The sequence below is a fragment of the Enoplosus armatus genome, chromosome 5 (assembly GCF_043641665.1).
Source record: "Enoplosus armatus isolate fEnoArm2 chromosome 5, fEnoArm2.hap1, whole genome shotgun sequence".
Taxonomy (NCBI): Eukaryota; Metazoa; Chordata; class Actinopteri; order Centrarchiformes; family Enoplosidae; genus Enoplosus; species Enoplosus armatus.
The window spans coordinates 1,016,811-1,035,799 of record NC_092184.1 but is presented as its reverse complement, the minus strand read 5'-3'; the positions used below and the strand labels follow the sequence as shown (position 1 = coordinate 1,035,799).

Below are 18,989 nucleotides of genomic sequence, written 5' to 3'. Positions count from 1 at the left end.
ATCTGGTATCAATAACACTGTTCCCTATTGCATTTCTAGAAATATCTTATACTACAATATCTAATATAAAAATAAAAGACATACTATGATAAAAGAGTTTATCCATGTTGCCATCCCTACAACAGACCATTCATCTGGCAGATTCTCCTGTGGAGGAGCAGCAAACTTTATCGCACGTGCTATGTAGGTTAATACTTTGCAATGACTGTAAACAATACATTTTCTATCATGATTAAGGGTATTTCTTGTCTTCTATAAATACAAATAAAATTCAAAATTGACAAATGATGCCGTAGTAATGACAAGTAATAACCATCGTTTACTAGCTATGTGGTTGTATTACATTAGTAATCACCAAGTTTAATACACTATCAACCCATTTAGTTTTTACTAAGATTTGACAGACTCGACCATTATTAGGCAGTTAAAACATTATCGGCGCTCACATTGGTTAAAAAAAAAAAAGCTCTACCAAGGAGGGGAGGAAGGCAGAACTTGGGATAGAAAAGGCATGCTCTCCATGGGCCTCATGGCAATGTTGAGAGGCCCAGTAATATTCATGGGCATGGGAGTGGTGATAGCCACTGGGTGGGCGATATTCATGTGCGCCGTTGTAGGGATGTTGATGGAGGCCAAGTTCACAGGGCCAGTGATGGTGACAGGGTGCTGCAGGCTGACCGGTGACGTGATGTTGACCGTGCTGGTGGCGATGTTCATCTGAGCGGCGATGGTGACAGGATTGCTGGCGATGCCGCCGCGGTTCACAGCCGAGGTGATGGCCGCCGAGTTGGTGACTGGCGTCGTAGTCGCCGAGTTGTTGTGCACGTTGTTGGCATCTGTGTTCAAAAAAAAAAAAAACAGAAAGAAAGAAAGAAAGAAAAAAAAAAAAGACACATAAGAGTAAATTAAGGGCTGGTCAACCTTGTAGAAATATACTACCCCTCCAAAACTGGGAAAGCCAACAGCCATCTATGCTCTCCTTGGCTGTTTAGCTGGGTCACTGAAAATGTCAATACATCATTAATACATTATGTCAACTGTGGTAATATTGTTGAAGAAACCTACCTTTGTGAGAGTTGTCAATTAGGACTTGGAAGGAGTTATTTAAAATCTCTCCTACCGTCAACTCACCTGAGGGGTAAATTCAAAAAGCAGGATCAATAGACTAACCAGCTATCTGTCCATTTGTTTTAATTCAAAACGTTCATTTGAAAACAGTTACACATTATGAAGGACATCTTAAGCTCTGTGTATGCTTAAGGTTGGACGCACACACTACACTGCAGGACCGCCAATTTGACCATCCCAGTTGAGTTCAGGGCCAGCACATCACAGGGTCAGTGTCAACTTTTCTTACCCATGCTGCGAGATGGTCGGCTCACTGCTGGATCGTTTCTGACCTGATTTCAACTGGGACGTCCCATTTTTTTTTAACAAAAAAAAATCAAAAATCAAAATATGTTTGCAATTATAATTGGTAGTGTAGGTGGCTGAACAAGCCGATCTATCAATCAGGTCAAAGTCAAGAGAGAAATGACAGTTGGGTAATGCAAGATGACCTATGATGAAAGGCCAGGTAGCTTTAGTGTTATGGTCCAGTTTGTGGTTAATTTAAAATGATCTACTGATCCTGCTTCATGAAATTTAACCTTACATTAGTAAAACTACACATCTTCAAAGCTGAAGAACCTTAATTACACCAGTCCTCAGAGAACATAAATGCTTCTGTACATGAGTGACATGGTACGTGAAGAAAAACTGGCCACTTTTGCAGATTTGCAGAGGTTATAATTGAGTGTTTAGGGGGGGGTTTGCTACTAGCTACTGGATTACCTTTTCGTGGCCCTGAGTGGTTCCACTGCCAGTCACTTATGCCTATTCAGAAATACAGACACATATTGGGTTACAAGAGCACAGGGCAGCAGTGCTATCATCTGGGAGTAAGCTTCAACAGTTGGCATGGTCAAGTTGTGTGTGTATGTGGCGTGGGAATATGGTGTTAAATAATATACATTTTATGATGGGTTTCACAGTTTCTAGTGGGGTCAGGAAAACAAAAACTATACTTCTTTTCTTCGATAGCTGAAGCCAAAGTCAGAACACCAAACAAATATTCAAATCACTTTCAAAAGAATTTGGAACATGGTTTCAATTTAGTAACAAATGCTTCACTCAACTCCAGGATGCAGCAGTCATTCTAACTGGCATGCTCTTTGTTTCGATTTGAAGCTGAGCATCCTTGCAAGTGGGGAGGTTGCTTTAAATCACTTCAAAGGGACACGCAAAACATGGAATGCAGGCACCAACATTAATTAGTTTACCTGAGCATTATTCATGACATCTAATACACCACCCCTTTTAAAAGGGGGTAGTTCCAGTGATTTAGCACTGCGCTTCCATACAGTTGGGGAATACGCAAAAGACATATAAAGACACAATAGTCACAATCAAAGACCAAGGTATCCTGACGAGCGGGCCTTAATAAGGGTCAAGCTTCAAAATTGCAGGATCATGCAACTCCCATAATGCAACTTGATGTCGCCTTGTGTTTTTTTTGTCCTCTCTGGTGAACACCTGCACCTTTCAAAATCCATACCCCCAGTTTGTAACTCAAGTTTTCGGTCATAAAATCTTAGTCTTAGTAGACAAAGCATCTCCAGAGCCACAGAAGACATTATACAACTGTTCCCAAAGGCTGCACTCGAGTAATGGTTAATTCAACATCAGGCCATGGGACAACAGTTGAAAACTGGCCTTTAGGCTAAAACTGGCACATTCATGAGAGATGAGGAACAAAATTAGCCTGGTATCGCCACACCTGGGACCTCTCGGTTCATTTTTTTCAAGGGGTGCAGACCAAAATGCCTCTGGACGCAATTGGATAGACCTACAACCAATACAACAACACAATACCAATTCAACTAGCGACACACTTGCAAAACACCAAAACTGGCATTTACATGACCAACATACTACAAAGAATAAAAGGTATGTTATGAGGAACAATTGACATAATGAGTTAAATTTGATTTAAAACGGCCACTAGCTGGTAGCTTGCTAATTATGTACATAATGCTAGTATATGCTGTGGGGTAGGCTGCAGTTTGTATACAATACTTCACATACAGATCGACATTCATTTATGTTCTTTATTTTTTATGGTTATAGAACCACACCAATGGAAAACCAGTCACCTGTCTCAAAGTGTCAATGTTGCACAGCGCATGAAGTTTGCAATAAAGTTCACTGAAGACAAATCTATCTCCAGAGCATTTTTACCAATGCCCCACCGTGATTACACTAACTGACCAGCAAACTAGTGAGGACCAGTCAGGCGCACATCATCTTGTCTGATTTAACACTTGCAACATGGAGCATGCGTATCAGTTAAATAAGGCAGCGTTCAGAGAGACATCAGCCCTGTGTGAAAAGGTAGTTTTGTAGTTATGTAAAGAAACTTCATTTTGTGACGTTTAAATGTACAGAGTTTTGTCATTTTATACTTACTGTCATCTTTGATGGTCATGTTTGTTCTGTGATATATCCTACCTCAGTACATATTAACTCCCCACTTCTTCACATTTAAGTGATTATTGCAGAAAATGCTTACGTTAACTAGAGAAGGCAATTTCTGGAGAAAATGCGGTGTGAATGCTGGATGTTTAAAAGCTGACGCTAAATTGGACAGCTGGCTTTAAAAGTTGAATAGTACCAATAATGTATGAAACCTGAAATACTTTACAGGGTTCGTACAGGTTTTTAAGAGTAAAATTCAAGCCCTTTCAAAGCACCTGAGCCAAAAAAAATTCCATTCTGAGAAGCAGGTGGTTGCCCTGACATGATGCTGCATTTACACCAGACGCGGAACGGAAAAAGATGGCCAGTCAATCTAGCTCTAGTCTGCTCTGCGTCTGGTGTGAGGCGCCATACAACAAACAAATATGACCACGGGATCGTATCATTTCAAATATTATAATATTTTTGGTTTACATTGTGTAGATGGAAAAAAAGGAATATCAGCCAGTAGTTAGTGCTAAAAACAAAAACAAACCTCTGGAGGAGCCATTAAGGCAGAGGTAGTCTGTGGCTCAGTTCCACTGTACATGAAATCACTGCTCAATGAGAGGGGTATTGATCGAAAAACATCAGTATCGTGACAAATAATGTATCAAATATGTTAATGGCTTCAGGAAGTTTACAGACGAGTGGCTGGGGTTTTCATGTCACAGTTCGAACTTGGCTATTGTTTTTTAAGTGTTTAAGTGGGAAACGTAGTGAGGAGCTACAAGAGAAAAAGGAGACATGTGGCCTACCTTTATTGTTACATGGGTTGCTGAAGCTGGCCTGGCCATGCGTCTTGAGGTGACTTGTGATGTAGGCAGCGCTTAGCATTTTGCCACAGATGTTGCAGGTCACTTTGCCTTCATGCCTGATCATGTGGGAGCGCAGACGGTCTTTGGTAGCGAAGGCGGAGGTACAGGCCTGGGACAGGAAACCAGTGAATATTGTTTATTACTCTGAACACCTGAGGAACCTGACCATGGGACTGAGATTCTTACATCAACAAAAGAAAAAATTAGAGATTTATTAATTTAATCTGATATGAACAAAAGCACACATAGGACATCACTAGAGTGGCTGTACCAAAATGTGTAGATAGGTGGGCAACGGCTTTCAAGATCATGCTGCATTGCTGCCACTTCAAACTTTCTTGGAGGTCACAAATTCAGGACCAACTTGGCCACTACATAACATTATCATTGTTGGTGTAAAGCATGAGAACTCATTCATTTTCTTTGAGCAGAGCTCCGTACTGTGAAATTGACTAGGCTGTCCAAGTAGTAGCTTCTGGGTGGCAGCTTATGTTGTCGAATCTGATCTGGCCGTTCTCAATGATGTTGATCACCATGTATAAATAATGGCACATGTCTAAACTTAGAGCAAACATGAAAGCAATATGCAGAAAGGAGACGGGAGTCGTGACTCTTACCGTTACTTGGCACTTAAATGGCCTCTCTGAGGAATGGACATGCTTGACGTGACAGCTTAGGTGATCAGGTCTGCAGAGTGAGATGAAGACGAGGAAGAAAATGGGAATCCTTCAGCTTTGGCTTTACTAGCAGCATCATTTCACACGCATAACAGATTATGGCTGGGTACTATGGCAGGAAAATGTTATCATGATAAACATTTCAGTCATGATGTTGACCACGTCAGGTTTGGTTGACAGGTATGACACAAGCAGTTCATCTAATCTTTGAATGTAATGTAAGAGTTGTGCCGATTTATTTTCTATGAAAGATAATAAGTAACAATAACTGGGGTGTTATTTATCTTTAAACATAACACAAAATGTGATAAACGTTTGCATATTGTTTGTGTAGGTTAGAGTTGCACGCTCTCTGCATGCCGGTGTCTGTGCAGAGCCAAAGATTTTGTAAGGGAAGAACCTCCACCACTGTACATCCGCAAGTGGATTGAAGTTTTACTCCAACAGAGTGGTAGGTCTTCTCTCTAGTGGATCACGCTACGTCAATGTCAGGAGTTGCATTCTCCGGTTTAACTTAACTCATTCATCAAATCAATAATTTAAGCTTAAAAAATGTAATACTTTCGAATCAGGACCCTCAGCATTTGGATCAAGTAGCTCACGAAAAAAATAAAACATCAAATATCAATTATTACTATTTGTTTTTTCCAACCAATTTTTTTTAAAAGTGTTTTAGGGTAGGCTCAAATAGGTATTAACAAATATACTGCCCCTAAGTGCAACAACTGCGTGATGCCCACATACCTGGAGAAGCCCTTCCCACAGACAGAGCAGATGTAAGGCTTGTGAACTCCGCCATCATGGGAGCGAACATGGTATGTCATACGATCCTTCCTCTTGAACCTCTGCTGGCAGATGGGACACTCAAACGGCTTCTCGTCAGAGTGCGACAGCTTGTGGCGGTTGAGGTGGTACACATCTCTGAAGGCCTTGCCACACATGTCGCAGCCGTGATTCTTTTTCACCGGTTTGGGGGGCTTCTTGGGGATGCTCTGCTGCTGTTGGTGTTGCATTGGGGTCATGATGCTAGTGCCTGTGGATGTTGATGTGGTGGCTGTAGTCAGGATACCAGCTACAGTAGTAATGTATGAAGGGTTTCCACTATTCTCGCGTGGTACAGTGGATATGAGTGGCACCATTGTGGGGGCTGTTTGTGTCTTCTTAGGCCGCGAAACCATCTTAATGCCAGTGTGGCAAGACTCGTGCCGCCGCAGGTGGTAGCTGTCACGGAAAGCCTTGTTGCAGTAGCCACAGATAAAGGGCGTCTTTGATTTAGGCTCTTTTTTGACTATGGCAAGTGGAGGCCCTCCGCCACCTCCTCCCCCAGTCCCACTAGCTACATTGTCTTTAAGAAGTTCTGCAGCACTGACGGGGGGTTTCTGGTCCAAGGGAATGGGCAGCACCGGTTTCTGATCAGGTGGCTCCGTTCCAGAATTGAGCAAAGGCAGGAGGCTGTTCCCGGCTACTTGGTGCTGGTGATGCAGAGCCTCATTGGCCTGCTGTAATGAGAAAGAGAGAGCCATGTAAAACGATATTAAAACACACCCTCAAACTACATATAAAGCAAAGGACCAATAAAGTGTTTTTGCTCCAGAGTGTAAAATATTAGCCATCAAAACAGCAGAAAAACACTGTCACTTCACAAAATAATAAGAGAAAAGACTTTATTTTCATAATTCTGAGCTATTAAGCTGTTGAACAGATTGCTTTACAATTATTACTGAAGGCCGACTTTAGGCTGTGCACTGTGCTGCTTTATTATGTGGTTAAAAGTAGCCAAGAGTATTGGCAGGGAAAAGGTCCATACTGGGATATGCTAATAAATCCAATTTGGCAAATGGGATGGATTAAGTATCAAAAGGAGAATGTAAAAACCTCACCACGCTCCTCAGAACAAGGAAGCATGTCGTAACCTTTCTGAGGGGCTACGTGTTAAACTGGACTGCATTAAAAAGGAGAAAGGTGTCTAATATGTCTTCATGTACGAAGAGGTCGTTTCATGTATTGGACTACATTAGATTGTACGGGATTGCTCCTAATATACCAGTAACTCTGTACATCATAACCACAGGAGGCAGTTCTGTGTCAGATTCATAGTACATTCAGATTAGCCTTCTACAATAACTCCAAACTGCAACTTAATTGCTTTGGGGAAGGACTGTGGAGCAGGTCTTCTGCAGAAGGATAAAGACTAGTGAATGGATAAGTAGGGTTATTGACTGATAGTCCGGTCATAAATAAGGTGCAAGATGAAGGCACAAGGTGCTGAAGATGAATAACTCTAGTGTGCAAAGAGCATAATAATATAATAGTAATAGAATAAAATAAAAGAAAGTCCAGTTTAAAAGCAATCCTGATAGATTTAAGTGATCAGGTATATACAAGTGTTCTGGCCTGATGTGAAGAGGAACTAAAAAGATAAGTACCAGCTTAAAAACTTGGATCCAATGACAGACCCAGCCTTTTTTATGAGTTTATTCAGTCTGTTGATATCCTTTGCTTTGATGCCGTCGCCCCAGCTCACCACAGCAAGGAAAATGGTACTCGCAACAACAGACTGATGAAATGTGCCGCTCAAATAAATAAAGCAATGACAAGCACAGAAAATGTAACCCAACAGCAGTAAAAAAAAAAAAAAAAAAAGTTTAAAAAAAAAAACTGTGTACGCAGGACATCTTAAGTCTGCAGCTGCTGGCAGGCATTGTCCGATTGGTCATGGCAGATCCCCAAAGGGATAGGACGAACAGAAGGTGGGGGCTTGTATGAATATTTTGGCCAGAGAGAAAGCAGAGATTCACATTGTAACCAGCAACTTTACAACAGGTCAGCCCAGAGACGTGGCGATTGAGACAGCCTTGTTCTTTTCTGTAATCGCCATTGGGCAGGGTTAAAGACCTGACCCATGGCTTTTCAGGTTCAGCCAAGCATCCCAACCCAGTCAGCCAGGAGGGGGGGGGGGGTGGTCTGAGGGGGCCAGGATCCCAAGTGCTGCTTTTTTCCCCCACTGTGTTCTTTTATGGACGACACAAATCCAAGCACTGATGCACTTATGGCCCTCGGGGTGGGGGGTGGGGGGTCGTCCGTTCAGCTGCCGGCCACGTCCCTACTTAGTGAAGGCGGACACACTATGTGTTACAGCGTGGTGGAGAGCTGGGGGCCGTCACAGGTTGTCGACTTGCTTTTATATCCGCCACACTGTAGCAGGACTCAGACTAGAATCATTACTGCAATTAGCATTTCTCCTAGCATATGTGTATGCAAGTCAAAGACAGCCAAATGCTCTCTCTCTTTCTCAGCAAGAACAGGGAGAGCAGCCTGCTGTTCTATCACGCTGCTCTGATGATTTTGATACAAATCTGTTGTGAAGGGTGAGGTCCCTTCCAAGATAAATAGTACTGAAAAGGAGTTAGGAGCATGGAAATTAACAAGAAATAGTACAAATAAAACTAATCCAGCCATTGTCTTTTTCAGTGCAAGGCGGGGTATGGATTCACCATGACGGAGTCCCATTTGATAGAATGTTATGTCTGCAAATCTGTCTCTGAGTGATGCCATTATATACTGCCTTTCAATTGTCTTAATACAAAGCTCAGATGACAACAGTTCTGACTGAAATTTTTTTTTGGATTTCCTTAAGATTTCTTGTTTTAACAGGAGTTTTTTCTGCTGTTTTGAGAAATATTACTTAGCTACTAATTGACTGCCAAAATTGTTTGTTATAAATATAGTAAGGGCACAAAAAAGAAATCATCACAACTCTACAAAAATATCTTGTTAATTACAATATGGACAGGAGTTAAGATATAAACAACAGTGGGGCAGTCCCCAGAGTACCATAGCCTAACGGCAACTCCAACCCCATCATAACAACGCCTAGAGAACAATAACAAGAGAAGTTCATTAGATGCTTCATCACATGAGGTGAACCAAGTGGACCCTAAATCCTAAATAATAAGCTTCCTAATAGTCGCCTATACACCAACTCAAGGTATTCTGGCAATGTCTGCCATTTAACCAAACTGTCACAAATACTAACCACTAACAGCTGCGCCTCTTTAGCAGTGGAGAAAAGTATCGGCCTACACATATGGTGAGCCTTGCTATATAAGTATGACAAATACCATGGCAACTGAAGCTTTGTGAAATCAGCCACTGTGAGTGTTTACGGGCTGTGAACCTGTGTTTTGCAGTCAGACTAACAGTCTGAAGTGTGAAATCATAACATTTCACTTTCAGATAAAAAATTAAAAAAATACCTAGAAAGGGGGATGACTTAAAATCCTGTATTAACCATCCAATTTTACTTTTTAATAGACAATGATAGGAACTGGCAATTGGAGCATTTCCACCACCTGGAAACTCTACTGGTGAATGGGGTTCAAACAAGTGGCAACCAGGTTAAAAAAATCGTTTTTGTTGATGGAGTCTTGCTGTCAAGTGTATTACATCAGAAATGGCAACAAAAGTGATATAATTTAAAAAGTCAAACAAATCATCAACATTTAACAATAACCCACAAGAAAGTTGCAATAATAGTGATACAGCCAAACCTGAAAGATACTTCCTCAAAATTGGGTCACTATTTTCTCAAAATCAAAAAAGCCCTTTTCAGCCTCACCTTACCGACAGTCATCTCCTGATCAACAACAGCTCTGATCTGAAACTGACTGACAAACTACAGATGTGATCAGGCTCACAAAAAAACCCAAGTTATTTCACCAATTGTAAATTTACCCCACTAAATGAATGAACCAAGCAAAAGCAGAAGATACATTTATTCACTAAACATTAGTCTGTTAACAGTAATTATGTCAAAATGAACAGTCAGTCTAAAACTTGGCGTCAGGCTATGTACAAAACAACTTTAAGAAAGAGGTAACCCACAGGTTCCAGCGAGCATTGAAGTAAGAAACATCCACTCACACAGCTTTACATTCTGCTGCCATGCCAGTAACGCCCCAATCAATGAAGTTATGCTATATGTTACATTTTAAACAAGTTCCTGGATAAAATCAGGAATTTCAGTTAATACAGTGAATCCTGGAAAACTTTTGGGTCCACTCAGTGACCCTGGTCCTGTGTCTTATTTCTCACAGCAGCAATGAAACACCACATAATCTGTTAGAAGTCTGAATTGACAGCTCTGGCTCATGTGGACTGGAGTATTTTGTGTCCTACGTCATATCACCGGTGGATTTATCAGGAACGAAACAGCAAAGTGTGGAACCAATGGACCGAATGTAACCCATAATATCAAGAAGACCCTCGGGTTTTCCTGTGTCAATATTTATGTCACAAGTAAAAGAAAGGAGAATTTGCTTTAGGAAAAACAAAATTGGAACAACTGGGTATATCCACGCAATTTATGACCGTCGTTAATAGGATTTCTCAAAAGACAACTTTCAGGGAGCAGGAGAAACTATTCTTCCTATTACGATGCCTATGCCTTCCAGGGAACTGCAACCTAACTGCTACATACTGTAATCACAATATTATCCTCTGTAATAGCAAAACTGTATTGAACTTTGTCAGCACGGCCAAAAAAAAGGGACACAAACTTCCCAGTCAGTTGGTAATAGAACAATAGATACTCTTGCTATGCCTGAAAAGCCTCTGATATGCATTTAGATGTCATAAGTTATGCTCTATTGTCAACAAGCAGAGACAGTTAGTACTGACTGAAGTCATACAAGCAGCTACTGTATGTCAGGACCAGGACTTCTACCAAACCTCCGTTAACACAAATTATAATTACAGACTGATTTTAAAATTACGGATTATTTGAGCTGATAAACTCTGTTTATTGTTTACTAGATTAACTGTTCGGCACCCTTCTATTTTCATAATGTCTCAGCTCCTGGAATACTTTAAGCAGCGTTACTTGCATACCCACCGTGACATGCAGGGACATAAACGTAACATTTCACTTAACGTACTTGGATGGACAGGATGTGTGTCAGACTAATGAGTGCCTTCCTACGATTCAAAAAAAGTTCGCACGACAAGTTGCACATCCTATAGCGTATTTGTTGTTTTTTTTCTCCTTCTAAACAAAGAGCACATTACACGTTCAAGTTTGCGTGGTAGCTGGCATAAAGAAGTTTTTTAAGTGTCGGGTCAATGTTTGACTGAGGGTTTACGTAATTTACATTTTTATTCGCCATCCGTGGCTCCAGATTTGCGGTTAAAAAGGAAAGTTTGGAGTCTTTTAAGTGTGGTTTAATCGCTGCTGTCCGCGTGCTAGGTAACCTGCAATTTACAGTGTTAGCGTTAGCCAACTTCTCGTTAATGCTCGGGTGTCTGATGTAACGTTTGTAAAAAAAACAACAACCTTCAGTTGCCTTACTTCATGAAACAGAAGGCCAAGTTCGCGATAAATCACTGCCTACCGATGATCGGTTTCTGCATTGTGGCGAGGATTGCTGTGGTGCTGACGAGAAAAGTGCCAGGGTTAGCTAACCCGTTAGCCATTTAGCTTAGCATACCTACATGCAATAGCAATTTAGCGACCTACTAGCTAACTCGCTAGCGCGCGCGCATCAACAGCAGTGGCACCAGAAATTAGCTTCGCGGCGATTCCGTGCGAATTGAGGCAAACATCACACTGTGACATGATATACAGTTTAGATAATTTAACCAACACAAAGGAGGCGGCCTTGGAGAGTCTCTGTAGACCAGACACAGCCGGAGGTCTCGGGTTCGATAAGGCTGGCTAGCAGTTTGCTACAGCAACCCACACAGCGGAGCAAGCTAGCAGGCTAACGCTAACACCTTTGTTTTGCTTGGCTAACTCTAATTCATTTCAGAAAGTGATATTAAAAAAAATATTTCGCTGACAACGTTTACGCCATTTCGAAAGCGTTCATGCAGTTTCTCGGGGTATTGTTGTACTGTGCCACTTACTTGGAATAAAAACGTACTCCAGCTCGGTTCCATTGCAACACTTGGCAACACAGGCTAAAATCTGCAGGAAACCTACAAGGAATCTACAACAAAGCAGCTAAACATGGCAGCTACAACTTCCTGTAACCCCCAGGGCTGAACCAAGTCCAGTGGACTTTTTTTTTTTTTTAGGACGTCTGGACTTCTCAAGAAATCCAATTTCAAATATTTCCATTTTCATTACAAACCCCCTCCAAGAGACACTGCTGTCAGACAAAAAAAAAAAAGATTAAGTTTCACAATAAAAACGTGGTGCTCTCACATAATGAATGACAATGCGTTTTCATAAAAAAACAATGAATTATATAGAAAGAAAAATCCTCCACCAAGATAGTATTATGTCCTAAAATATTGTACGCAGGCGATCATCTTTGTCTTTAGAAATACTTAAAAAGAATAAACACACTTTCCATTCAGTGGATAATGAGGGAAAAACCAGGTTTTATCTTCAAAGGTACAAAAAGAGCAAACTTCCAGCACTCCCAGAGAGGAACAGGAGTACAGGCGATATATCGGCATATTAGTAAAGCTACATATAGTAGCTAAGTAGTTAATGAAAAAAGTTAAGTATAAGTTATTAAGAAAACTGTCTGTCTCTCAATACTGGTGCCTGGATGAAATGTTTAATTGAACATCATACTAACTGAGCCCTAGAAAAACTTTGGTTGTTTTTCTGCGACTCAGGATTGCTTTTCGATTGTTATCGGTGAATCTGCTGATTATTTTCTTGACGAAATGTTTTTTTGTCTATAAAATGACAGAAAACAATGAAAGATTTCAAGGTGACGTCTTCAGATGTCTTGATTTGTCTGACCGATAGTCCAAAGCACACAGACGTTGACTATCATGTGTGACAAAGAAGAGCAAGACAAGCATCAACATCACATTTGAGAAGCTGATTTCAAAGTATTAATCGATTATCAAATTAGTTGCCAATTCATTTTCTGTCGATCGGCTAATTGATCAGTCGACTAATTGTTGCAGCTCTACAATTTGAATTTGAAACTAGCGCCTTTTTTGTCTTTAACTGTGTGTTTCAGTCCACAAAGTCGTTCATTGTGACGGCAAGGACGAGGGAGGGAAAGACATTTTACGTAATTCTATTTTGTTTGACTTTATTTTTGCCCTGAGGACAGACATGTTAGCGAACGCAGTGCAAGTCAAAGCTACAAGTCTTATCACTGGGAAACTGCCAGTGGCTGAGTGCCAATTCACTTGCAATCCAAGAGAGGGGAAGATGGATATCGATCTCACAAATGTCCGATGTCAGGGCGTGGTTAGCCTAGCGTAGGAGGCAGTGGGGGAAAACAGCTAGCATGTGAGGCTTTACTTTAGCGCAGCGGTGCATTTAACTGCAAATACCTCATTCAGTGCCACAGATCTGAACGGGTCAACTCGATCCCGTGTAATTCTGTGGCTTATCGTTGAAGTGTACGGGCGGTTACAACAGTGAGAAGTGACAGCTGCCTCGTATGAATGCATCCAGCAAATGTTGAGAACGGCGTGTGTCCGCCGTCTAAAAGGGGTATGACATGTGCATAATGACAATGCTAGCATACTGATGTTTAGCAGGTCCAATGTTCATCACTGTCACCAGTTTAGCGTGTGCTAACGGCATGCTAACATTTGCAAGTTGGCCCGAAAAACAAAGTGCAGCAGAGGCTGATTGGAATGTCATAGTTTTGCTATATATCTATATATAGCATATATCATATTAATCCTCTAGGGACACTGAATGTCTGTGTCAAATTTAAATCCACCAAGTAGCTGGCGAGATATTTAAATAACAGACATAAATCTCAACCTGCTGGTGGCACAAGAGAAAAAGTCGGGGGGGTCGCTCAAGCCGGTGGGATACTCGATCCATGACGGTCTGTACAACATTTTGTGCCAGTCCATCAAGTCAGATGTTGAAATACTTCACTGAATAAGTGAACCATCTGTTGGTGGTGACAGATTGATAAGTCATTCCTGATTCTGATTCTGATTCTGATTTAGGAACCTCGAATATCGCAAATGTCAACACTCATGGTGTCGCCAGCGGTAGGTCGAGAGGGGTTCATTCTCTGTCACCCATAGAGCCATGCAGCTAGCTGACTAAAAAAAAAAAAATACACCTATGTACACCTCTTAAGCTCACTCATTAATGCGTTGCACGAGGTTTGTTTAATCCGTACAGAAACAGAAAAGTAAAAATGACAGTTTGTGGTTTAAGGGGGGGGGGGGGGGGGGGGTTACAGGAACAATTTCCTGGCAAACAGCAGCAGAGAGCATTGACTGTGTGCGGCTTCCTGAGGTCACAGTGGGGTTGCCAGGTTTGGTACCATCCTGTCTGCTCAGTACAGAGACTAAAGCCAAAACCTGTCCTCGCTGTCCATCCCGCAGAGGCTACACAGGGTGCTGGAGTCATGCATATGAAAACGAGCTGACAGTTTTCTGTATTCTGTAAGGGAAGCCAACAGGGTGTACACATAAAGAACAGAACTGTGAGACATGAATTATGAGATCATAAATCGACACTAGCTAGGTCAGGTCAGCTAGACTACGCTGGCTGACCTGTGTTGTTTGGTTTTGTTCTAACGTGCTGAACCTAATCCAGCCTTTCACTAAATCTGCATTGAGTGACAACTGAATTCCAGCCCGGAGCAAAGCGCACAGTTTGCCGCTGGTGGACCGCTTCTAGACCACTTCTAGACCAGTGTCCCCCTGCATTAGTTTGGGAGTTTTAGGGGCTGCGGATGATTCCGTGGAGCAGGTGCCGATGAAGATGCTATAAACATTTCCAGGGCAATGGTCATTAAAACGACCACCGCTGACAAAGCCCTGGAGAATGTTTACTGTGATTGTTGTATTGTGGAAGTGGACTGGATTCCTGGACGTAACATTTCTGAAACCTACATACTACCAACAATGACCACGTCCAGAGGACATTGTTTATATATATATATATATATATATATATATATATATTTTGACTGACTCTATGTTAGGCTCTACAGCACTTTGGACTGGAATTCTCTTGGATTACACTGAAAGCACTGAGCCACTGTATTTTGATTAGACGGAGAGCTACGCTCCTAGCTCCAGCTGAAACCTCATTGCCCCGTCCTCTGATTTGAAAGCGTTTGAGGCATCATCTGGAAAACAAGGGAAATGTAGAATGATTTATTCCTCTCTTAACTTGTACTTTTCAAGCTGGCTAAATACAGAACCTTTGCATAAGCCTGCATTGTGTCCCGTTTCTAGCTTGTTCCATACGCTTTGTTTGACTGTTCCCGGCTGTTCAGAAAAGGAACCCCCCCCCTCCCCACCCCACCCCCCCAACCCCACCCCCATTGTGTTTTGAAATCTTTGTTGCACTGTACATTGCCAGCCTTTGTAGCCACATAGCACAATGCCAGTTTCAGATAGACTGGCTCAATATGTGTGGTCAGCCTATTCTCCTTTACCAGGCTCAACGGGATTCATTTCCATCAACACTTTAAAATTAAAAATAGCCATGCAAACGGCATGGCAAAGGCTGCTGTGTAAGGATTTATACTGGAAAGCTCAAGGTTACATTAAGGTGAGTTCAAATTGTATTCTGTTACCCTTCATTTGTGTGTACTTTCTCCTCAAGGTCTATGCTGCACCGTACAAAGCAGTTTGTCTAACTGTGTCGAGTTACAGATTCACACACATTTATACACACAAATTAGTATCAGGGCTTTAGCAAACTTTGAGGACGCAGAGTCTTAATATTCATTCTTTGTCATAATCTTTCTGGGATTTGGGGGAGCCTGAAGTCCATCAAAACTGTAAACAGACAAATAAATGAATACAATTTCCCGCCAGGATTTAATTCCTGGCAAAGTGGAGAACACTGTATAATCTAATCTAGAACAATAATGCGCCGAAACTCTGTCAAACTGCAACTCCGCTCGATTTAGCGTCCATCTGATACACAACTTATTACCAGTGTCAGACCTTACAACACATAACATAACTGGCATACCAGTGTGCAAATAGTTCTCCAATGGTTACATATGCTTGCTTGGTGGAGTTCTTGTGTACACTAATAGTTCTGTATCTATGGGGGCAGGTTTTGTTTGACAAAAGAATCAAACTCAGGGCCTGTATACTTGCTTTTTCCTGAGCTTTTAACCACATCTCAGGGTCCTCATCAGTGAGTTGAAGTTGCCACGGAGCTGGATCAGGTGGATGGGGGGGGGGGGGGGGGGGGGTCCCTGTCTCTGCTCAAAGACCTTAATCACTGCTAAAGTCATCATGGCCAAATGTCTAAGGAACTGCGTCAGCATGACTCACACGGTGCGTTTCTTTATGCCGTTTAGTGTTGAGACTCACATGCGGTTCCCCAGTAATGAAGTCAGATGGTGAATTCAATCATGTCATAGAAACAGTTGTTTCGACAGTCTGTTCACAGGTTTTTTTTCACGGTCAACATTCATCCTTCTGGTATGTTCACTATTCACAGTGAGTACTTATTTATGACGGTAATGTAAAACAGAAAGTACAAAAATGAAAGTACAACTAATTGACGTCCACGAGGAACCATTTAAAAAAAAATAAAAACATAAATCCCCCTATACGCCTCACTGGCCGTCCAAACACTTGTGTCTGGTCACAGCATGTGCACTAACAGTAAAATACTGTCCTCCCTCTGTCTCTTCACTGTGGTACCTGTGAAATGTCTGTGGAGTAAATGTGTTGTTCTGTAATGATCCTGAAGATTATCAGTTCTTGCGTTATTATGACAATGCTAGACTATGAAACGTGAATGTATGAATATTTTTCAGCTTGACTTGTTTCATTCTAAATTAAGTGAGTTTACAGTGGGACTGGTGGCATGAAGTTCTTTCTGCCTCTGAAGTGGGACAAGACAGGAAATGTTTGAGAACCACTGATGTACACAGAAACCTCATACTCTAACATGTGCTATTATTATTATTTTTTTTAACTTTCTCTCTAAGGTCAAGCCATGGGTGACTGGTCCATACTTGGTCGCTTCCTGTCTGAGGTCCAGAACCACTCTACAGTGATAGGCAAGATCTGGCTCACCATGCTGCTCATTTTCCGCATCCTGCTGGTGGCCTTGGTGGGTGACGCCGTGTACAGCGACGAGCAGTCCAAGTTCACCTGTAACACCCAGCAGCCCGGATGCAACAACGTCTGTTACGACACCTTTGCTCCTGTGTCGCATCTACGGTTCTGGGTCTTCCAAATTGTGCTGGTCTCCACCCCGTCTATCTTCTACATAGTTTTTGTTCTGCACAAGATTGCCAAGGATGAGAAGCTGGACGGCCAAAGGGCGCAGGTGGTAGCCCAGAGGCCTGCCAGACAGAGATGTGGGCACATGGGAAAGGATGGTATGGAGGCCCTGAGGGCCGGCATGCCCACCTACTGTCCCCATTACAGGGAGGAATGGGATGCAAGGGAGAGGGAAGGAGTGGAAGAAAGTTTTCTGGAGGAGGATTATGGCGAGGTAGGAGAGGACCCCACCCAGCAATCCAACCAGGTTTTGCTCATCTACATCCTTCATGTGTTACTACGATCTGTCATGGAGATCACCTTCCTGGTAGGCCAGTACTTCTTGTTCGGGTTCGAGGTGCCTCACCTCTACCGCTGCGAGACCTACCCTTGTCCTACTCGTACAGACTGCTTTGTGTCACGTGCCACCGAGAAAACCATCTTCCTGAACTTCATGTTCAGCATCAGCCTGGGCTGCTTCGTGCTCAACATCGCAGAGCTCCACTACCTGGGCTGGGTATACATTTTCCGCGTCCTCTGCTCGGCCTGCTCCACCTGCTGCAGTCAGGAGAGGGACACCGTCAGGCTGTACTCAAACCACAACCCCCTCCTGCTGCAGCTCAGGCATTCTCTGAGGGGTCAGCTGGTTCTGCAGACCCCAGCGGCCATTGCCCCAGAGAAGACCGGAGGTCTGCTCTCACAAGCCCCGGCTATATCCTTTGAGACAGACTCAACAGTGGAATGCACCTCCAAGAGAAGTCCAGAGATCAGAGACAAAGTGAAGGTCAAGCTGGCCAACATGACCAGGCTGGGACGGACTAAGAAGTCTTGGTTATGAGAGGGACATTCTTCTGTAATATCATTATATTTGTGGAATCAGGCTGAGAAAGGGAACTCTAAGGCCTGAAACGTACCCTACATGAATGTGTTAACGAAGGCACTTTGAACTACACAAAGTCAATTCATGCATTTGTTGGGGTAAAAAAAAAGTGCCACCTGAAATTGGTAATGCGATGCAAATGTTTGAAGCACGGCAGGGAGCCAACAGGATGACGCTGCTTCTTTAGCTGTGTCCCAGGTCCATAATACATCGTAATTTTTCTAGCAATTCCCAGCTGTGCGGGGGGTAAGAAAGTAGCCAGGGTTTGAACTTTTCTCTCAAGCTCTCTTTATCCATTCTTTGCACAGCTATCACCGAATGCAACACTTTTCACGTTTCAGCTGCTGTCCAGAGCAGCTAGAAACAGTTTTGCCTTCCAACGTGGTCGAACAACACGTTGTACGAACTAGTTCCATTGTGGCATAACCCAGCCCTTACTCTTTAACCATACACAGACACTTAAATATGTTTTCATTGAATGTAATCCGTCAAGTACCAACAAACTAGCCCGGTGAAGTTTTGCCAGTCACCATGAGAAATTCCATTTGCTGACGAGGACTGTGAGACGCAGCTGCGTCGAGAGCTCCGAAAAAGGTAGTAAGTGCAAATGTTTTCTTGTAAAGATTTACGTTTTTTTTGCAGTTGTGAATAGCTCCTGCATTTCACCGCGTTGTGGGACAAGCGCACCGACAAATCAAGCGTTTATTTTTTGTCACTTTTCCTGTGTGAACACGCAAAACATTTATACCCTGCGTAGAATGTACTGTAGTATGGAAATGGGACACAACGTTTTCATCTTCTTTCACCTTATCATCTTGCTGTATGACGATTTCAGGTATTTTTCATCCACAGGAATGTAAAAACGCATGT

General features: G+C 42.4%; 1 protein-coding gene and 1 pseudogene across 1 annotated transcript; one reads left to right on the top strand and one right to left on the bottom strand.

Moving 5' to 3' along the window:
* Window positions 1–384: 384 nt before the first annotated feature.
* Window positions 385–12,007, bottom strand: LOC139285748 (vascular endothelial zinc finger 1-like). The gene is made up of 7 exons (XM_070906389.1): window positions 11,954–12,007; window positions 5,795–6,549; window positions 4,991–5,060; window positions 4,314–4,482; window positions 1,834–1,875; window positions 1,066–1,131; window positions 385–836 (listed from the first exon to the last, which is right to left on the bottom strand). Exons 1-7 carry the CDS (start codon window positions 11,984–11,986, stop codon window positions 469–471), a joined length of 1,503 nt encoding a protein of 500 aa, XP_070762490.1. The 5' UTR covers window positions 11,987–12,007; the 3' UTR covers window positions 385–468.
* Window positions 12,008–16,970: 4,963 nt separating this feature from the next.
* LOC139285264 (gap junction delta-2 protein pseudogene) lies at window positions 16,971–18,077 on the top strand (annotated as a pseudogene).
* The last annotated feature ends 912 nt before the right edge of the window (window positions 18,078–18,989 follow it).

Bases quoted from the DNA above. Each gene is read 5' to 3' on its own strand.
- LOC139285748 (XM_070906389.1), bottom strand. From the start codon at position 11,986: ATGGAACCGAGCTGGAGTACGTTTTTATTCCAA. The intron at 6,550-11,953 runs GTAAGTGGCACA...TTCTCATTACAG, and splicing joins GGAGTACGTTTTTATTCCAA to CAGGCCAATGAGGCTCTGCA. The intron at 5,061-5,794 runs GTATGTGGGCAT...CTCACTCTGCAG, and splicing joins TGTGGGAAGGGCTTCTCCAG to ACCTGATCACCTAAGCTGTC.